Raw genomic sequence first — 7324 nt, 5'->3', positions numbered from 1 at the left:
AGTGTTAGCATTTGCTTCTCTGCCCTTAATTTCATTTAGTGCTTACCAGAAGGCAAAGGCAGAACGCTTCTTCAAAGGATGTCTGGGATTTGACAGGCTCGGAGAGGAGGCTGTGTATTTTAGTAGAGTGAAATTTACACAGCTAATAATTTATTTAGCTGAATCTCTCTGGGGGGAAAGGACTGTGACACAGGGCTTTTTCTTGGTTTTCTTGAAGGCAGATGGAAAATAGAAAGGATTTTATATGAGAGTGTCTGTTGTAACCCAATGGACCAGCAGTTCTTCTGTTATTAGTATTCAAGTGTGTAATTTCTGAGCAATGTAAATATACAGCTCAAGTTGTTTATTTAAAATGAAACATTTCAACAACAGTGTAAAATGGTTCCAAATGGTACAAAAATACATATAGCATGTATCAAGCTTATTAAATGTGGATACAAAAATATTCACGTGTACACATGACTGTAAAGAATTTGGGTCATGCTTTTTGTAAATTTATTACTTGAAATGCACCATATGTGTTGCATGCGGTATATGGACAAAGATTACTCACTTTCACAGCACAGATACACAGTTAATAAACACGACATCCAGTTTTTCTGCTCTGCACTTACATATTACACTTCACCTTAATTAATATTCAATAAACAGCATATCTACACATTATTCCGAAACCAGACACAGCCTATACAGTGCAAATTATTAAAATAGGCACCTTTTCCTATATGCATTTATATAAAGTTCACCAGGTACACCGCTTGCTAGCTTAAAGTGATATTTGTTCTTTTATATATTGAAAATTAAAACATTTTATTTAACATTTTTATAAGGATATACATTCTTTATTGTGGTAGATTAGAGGTAATATGGCTAATCACACATTTAAAGTAAAAAATATGTCATCGGACAATATTGGTCTTTAAATTCTTTTCATTAAATATATTACTATAACCTTTGCAAGAAGTCCTATTTGGTTATAAATTCCCTTTATATATTCTATCAGATGTGACTGTACATGGTTTTTTTACACTCCACTGGAAACAGAAACCACAATCCAGAACTATCTTTATGTTCGCTGACCCAGTTCGAGTCGCTTTCCGGGACTTCACAGGCCGTGATCTGGCTGCAAGTCCATCTCGATGAGAAAAACTGTGAGACAAGAACATTGGTATGACAGGGCGGCCTGCTTTTTCATTTCCCTTTAGCTTGTACATAAACACAAAAACCCTTCTGGTTGAACAAGCACTGCAAGTTACCACTGAAACCAAAGAACGTAAAAAGAAAATGTTGTGTCACAGTGCAAAGGAAATGGAAGTTTACAGGATGACTGCAAAGACTTACAATGCACATAAATACTAATTCCATTGTTAAGAATAAACTGGTCGAAGTGTATTATTCCTTTAGGTTAATAATAATCATTGTCAAAGCCTATGACAGTTCTATCAAACTCCAACAGTGCCATCCTTGTCATCGTTGATCTCACAATTTATAGTTTGTTCTTTGCACAAAAGGATTTGACATTAGACCATAAAACCGTCCAGTCATGGTGATACATGGCACAATGACACTCAAACAAGCATGCAAAATGAGTGTTGACACCGCTGGAATGACTGATCTGGAATGATAGTGCAGAGAAGGGCATTCGGCTTCCAAATGGGCCTAAACACACACACACACACACACAGATCTCAAAACATTAAAAAAATATATGAACAACATGTTTTGAAGACACATCACATTTGGTCTCTACAGTATATCTCCATGTATTGGATATTCAACAATCCACTTTTGGTTGCCTTTTTGTTTGTTTTTTTGTTTTTTAACTTGCCTCATAAGCCAAATATATAAGGGCAGTCCAGGTAAAGAATCCCTAACCTCTTTTTCCTACAGAGTATCATCAGTCATTATTGATGTTGCTGTTGCTTCAGTGTCTCTGAAGATCTGAGTCTCAAAGTGATGGCAAAACTGCAATCTCGCCGCTCTCCAGAAGATCACTTTCGCCTTATTTACATCTCTAATATGTTGCAGACGATGATCATTGCCTGTCCAATATTGGGTTTTTCATCCAAGAACCTCATTAAAGACTCCTATGGCATCAAATTGTGCTATGTTCTGCAAAAATTATAATACAGTCTGAAATTCACTGAATTTCATTAGGACACTTCCCGAACGTCTTCATGTCCTTTCACAGTCTCATTCTGGTGACCATAACCCATAGTTGTAGATCCTAAGACTGTGATGGATGTCTCATCTTGACATGCGGACGCACGGCGAGTCTTGGGGCTGCAGCGAGTCAGCATGGAGATCTGCGTGCTGAAGTTGTTACCATTGCTGCCCATAGATGGGTGTTGGTATTTGGTGTCAGGACCAAGAAACCTTTCAAGATGCCATCGCCTCCATTTCCTCTTGATCTCAGCTTGGACCTGAGAGTCAGACAAGTTCCAATATAATCAAATGATGGTGGATAAAATGTATTCATACTTTACAGTTTTGGACAAAAACTCTACAAGTTACATTACGTTACATTACTCTGTAAATAAGGAACATTACGGAAGTAGAAAAATAGCTTGCAACTGTTCCAATCTGGCTGTATTTCTGCAAAACTTGAAGTACACATTGCTTGTAGCACACCAGTTTTAAAGTGAAATCTCTCGTGACTGGTAAATTGTGTGTTCAGTTTTTCAGTTTTTGGGATTCTGGCTTCCAATGTTTTTACCATGGATCAGTCACAGTGCAAAGATGCTTTAAAAGTGATTCAAACGATATCATTCTTCTGTGCAGTAATCGTTCTGGAATCTCTTTGGACAGATTCTTGAAACTGACTGATATTCGGACTGATTTTTGAAAAGTGTGTATGCTGCTATCGAAACCATATTTTTTAGCTTGCATCTTTTTCATTTTAGCTTGCATCTATTATTCTTTAGTCTACTATTATTACTTAGTACTGGCTCCACATAGAAAGTGTAATGATGTATCAGGTGAGTTATTGAGTTAAGTTTACTTCATCAGAAAAGCCATACATATGGAGCTGGTTATGCGATGCAAACATCAAACTCTATTAGTTTACAAATCATGTAGTCACCAGTGAGCCTGGGTTGATTTTATGGTAAAACAGGATAATTTCACACATAGAAATCAGTTTAAGTTTGTTCACTAGTTGTTAAATGTCATCTATGGGGTACAAACATGTCAAACAATTTAAATGCACCTGGAATAAAGTCTGCACCTGTGGCCCTTTTATTTAATCTGTACAAGCAAAAAGGCCCAAGATGCTGTGAACATCAATGCATATATCAAAGTAATAGGCCTCCTTTGCCAGTTTGTCTAGAGCTATTTGCAGCCTGTGTGAGCTCGCTGAATCTAAGACAATTACAGGCTTCCAGGGCTTTAACTTTTAGTTAGAGAAATCGAATGAAACTTCAATATAGGAAGAGGCTTCTGATCAGCTGTGAGTGAGTGCACCTAAAGATTCTGTCTGTTTATCCATTCATTCGTGCCTCACCTCTCCATTCAGGAAACAGTAGAGTACAGCAACCACAAAACCCTGTTAAAACAAGTGAAAGCAACTTACTCATATGTCATTATAGGTAAAATGAAAGTATTACAAGGTCATTCATTCAAAGTCTTACACACAGAAATTAGTATTGCTAGACGTCTAGAAATTCCTACCGGACAGTCTAGTATGACTGTGGTCTAAAAAATGTGGGTTGGTGTGTCCTGTAGCAGATATAAGTATATTTAACTAATGAGGACAGATCCTTCCTGAATTCATGCCAGTCATTCTGTTGGCTCTGCTTATGAAAGTTAGAATTGGGGCACTTTTTTGTCCTAAGGGATTTTTATTTATGTATTATTATTCAAACTAACAGACTTTTTTCTCCATTTTCTTTTAAAAATGAAGGCCACATTTTGAAACTGTCTTGAAAACATTTTACCAAGCCTTCATATACCCCCCTCCCCCAACCTTTTTTTTTTTTTTTTTGCCATTTTTGTCATATTTATAAAAATAGATTTATTGTTTTACTCTTTTCCCAGACCCAGATTGTTAATATTCAGATCATAGGGAATTTGTCATAAATCATTTAAATATTAAACAATTTAAATATTTATTGTACGGAAATGGTTTCAATACATATTCAAACTTATGTCTGACTACACTGGTAGCAATTGGGTTTTTACTCTGATGAGGAGACATCAAAATGTTCATAAAACAAATTTGGTAACATTTTACAGTAAGGTTCCATTTGTTAACATTAGTTAACGACATTATTTTTATTAACTAAAATTAACAAAGATGAATAAATACTGCAACAAATGTTTTTGTCCTTTGTTATTCATTGGTAGCTAATTAAGTGTATTTTCTAATCAAGATCCATTCATGCAAAAAAACGTGAAAATACTGTGTTATTGTTCGTATTTAGGATACAAAAATGCGCTAGCTTAAAATGCCTTAACAAGACAAAGGAACAAACATTTTAATAAAAAAATTTAAAAAAACAATGCAAAATTTGAACAAAATAAAACATTTGCAAAGTGGTGGAAATGTCCATGACTTTAAAAATGACATTTAATAAACTAGTGAGAATGTGAATAGTGTTTATAAGAGAGTTTTATAAACATCCACAGGGCAAAAGTGGCCACAGTTGAGGAAAGCCCCAACTATGCCATTAAAAAACAATGGCCAATAGCTAAAGTGTGTGAGACAGAGATTCTCTGTGGAGGAGCCCTGAGCAATTCTACCAGACATCATTAAACTATTCTGCTATCTGAACAACACTGCTACGATTAGCCGGAGAGCTTTTCCTGTCACTGGCAACTATTGATATTTGAGCTCTACTTTTTTTTTTAGTGACTAGTTTGAGTGATTATCCTCAGACGATTATTCTCAGTGAATCCTCAGACGTACCTGAAATGACCCAAGAATGAGGTCAAACACAAGCCTTAGCTCAGTCTTTATGTTCTCAGGAATGAAAGCGAATATGATGAAGTTTATCCCAAAGAGTGGAATCAACAAAAGTGTGGATTTTGCCAGCCTCCTATAGAAAAGAAGAAGGAGACAAATAGCTTTATGGGATACTTTCCTGTCATTCATAACCTGCACACAGTGCGGGGCTGCAAATTATATTATTACCAGGTGATATCAAAAAGCATTTTACTGGAAAAACAACATTAGTGGTGCTGGGTAGAAAATAGCAGGTGCTTAAGAATTGAGTCTTGTTTTGTGCGAACTGAACAGTGGAGAGCTACTTAAGGACAAAGGACATTAAATCATCCGAACAGGGGCGGAGAGAGCCAGTGACATTTTAGATGATGAGATTGCAGTGCAGTGGGTTCTCGCTTACTGCTGGAGAGGCCAGCTAAAATATCCCCATATTTTATGCCCATGTTAAAATTACATAAGCTAAAATGTTTCTCATGTACCTCCAGTCCTCATCCTTCTGAACAGACCAGAATAAAGCAGAAGTTGTGCTTTAGATGCTCGTGTCCCAGTCAGACTTCATAACTATCTTAACCAGCAAGAATATTTTGGCCAACCAGATTTTGTTTTCTTCTGGTTTCGCTGGATAGCTGCAGGCTTTCACCAGTTAGGACCAGCAATTAAATGGATAGTTTACCCAAAAATTCCATTATTTTCCATGCAATTACACATGATAAAACTTCTAGCTTCAAAAAGAATGCAAAAAATTAATCATAAGAAAAAGTAGTTTTTCATTTTTCACATTCACACAGAATTTTCATTTTTGTGTGAACTATCTCTTTAAATTTGATGTTGGTCTTCTCAGCACTGTGTGGAGATTAAATAGAACAAATTACAGAATTAATCTTATATGAATGCAAAAATTCTGAATACTTACGAATATTGGTTTGATTCATTTCTCCCAATGTCAGGACAGTTGATCTTCTGCCGCAGTATCCGAATGATACAAATGAAGAGGATAAAGTTCATCTGATGTATGTGACAAACAACAAAATAAATAAAAAAATGTAGTTGGTGTTATTTTGTAGTGCTTCATGATTAAGTAAAAATTACTGAAATCACTGAGGGGTCAAAAAGCCAGTGGTTCCAAAGCACAGTGTTTATATGTCTCAGAGGAAGCAGGGACTGGCGACTATTAGCAGAAGTACAAAATAAAGCTAGCTCCTTGGGACGGCAGCGAGACAACATTAACTCTAAGTAGACGAGATGGACTGTAGTAAAAAACACGCAATGACTGAGGAATAAGTATGTCTGAGTGGAGGGAGATGAGAAGAGCCTCAGTTTTCCAGCCTAACATAGCAAATCCCAGACACCATGAATAAATCTAGAGTGGCATATTTTCTCTCTCTGTCATTCTTTCTCTCATGACCTTCTTTCTTTCCCTTAAATCTCTCAAAAGAAAAGCCAATTGATATTTCATCTACAGTGGCACATATGTCAACAGGTTTGAGTGTTCCTGACATCTTGACACTCAGCACTAAGCAAATCATTATATTGTAAGGGTATAAACAAACAGCCAAAACACAAAGGGAGACGCATGAGAGATTGATAGTTAAGATTTCACAATAATTACTACAAGAGTTTAGAATTATTGGATGGTAATTATATTGTTTATGTGGAGTAGATCTAATAAATATCATGAAAATTGGCATTTCTTTTAGGGGAAAGCAAAAGTGTACATATATATATATATATATATATATATATATATATATATATATATATATATATATATATATATATATACATATACTAACAATATATAACATCTTAATTGATATATATTAACAATCAAATAATAACTATTATATATATTTTATAATAACATTTTACCACTATAAATAAAACAAACATACTAAAGAAAGAACTAAAATATATATAATTTTAAAAAAAATTAATATAGTAGTGTATGAGAAAAATAATGTAGAAAAATAAAACATATTATATATCAAATAATTAATATAATTTTTATTTTGTTAAAATATATTCATATATAAATACACACTTATATATATATATATATATATACAAACAACTTATATTTATATACAAATATAATAATAAATTAAAAAATTTGCTATATAAAAAGGAAAAAGCACTAAAATATATAAGAATAAAATTTATATTATAAAGTACTTAAATATATACAATATGCACTAACAATATATAACATCTTAACTGATATATAATAACAATCTAATAATAACTATTATTTTATTTTAAAATACAATTTTGCCACAATAAATAAAACAAACATTCTAAAGAAAGCACTAAAATATATATCATTTTAAAAATTAAAATATATATAAAAAATATTATATATAAAATAATTTATATTACCGTATT

General features: G+C 33.8%; 1 protein-coding gene across 1 annotated transcript in view; it reads right to left on the bottom strand.

Annotated features, from left to right (window-relative positions):
* Window positions 1–338: 338 nt before the first annotated feature.
* LOC113066289 (vasoactive intestinal polypeptide receptor-like) overlaps window positions 339–7324 on the bottom strand; it is a 44964-nt gene continuing 37978 nt past the window's right edge. The window contains exons 10-13 of the mRNA XM_026238153.1: window positions 5856–5947; window positions 4907–5036; window positions 3503–3544; window positions 339–2423 (exon numbers count right to left, since the gene is read on the bottom strand). Coding sequence (XP_026093938.1) covers window positions 2154–2423; window positions 3503–3544; window positions 4907–5036; window positions 5856–5947 — 534 coding nt within the window. The 3' untranslated portion in view covers window positions 339–2153. The remainder of the gene's footprint in view (window positions 2424–3502; window positions 3545–4906; window positions 5037–5855; window positions 5948–7324) is intronic.

Source organism: Carassius auratus, chromosome 49, assembly GCF_003368295.1.
Source record: "Carassius auratus strain Wakin chromosome 49, ASM336829v1, whole genome shotgun sequence".
Lineage (NCBI taxonomy): Eukaryota > Metazoa > Chordata > Actinopteri > Cypriniformes > Cyprinidae > Carassius > Carassius auratus.
The sequence above is the reverse complement of the archived record's forward strand: the minus strand, read 5'-3'. Positions and strand labels throughout refer to the sequence as shown.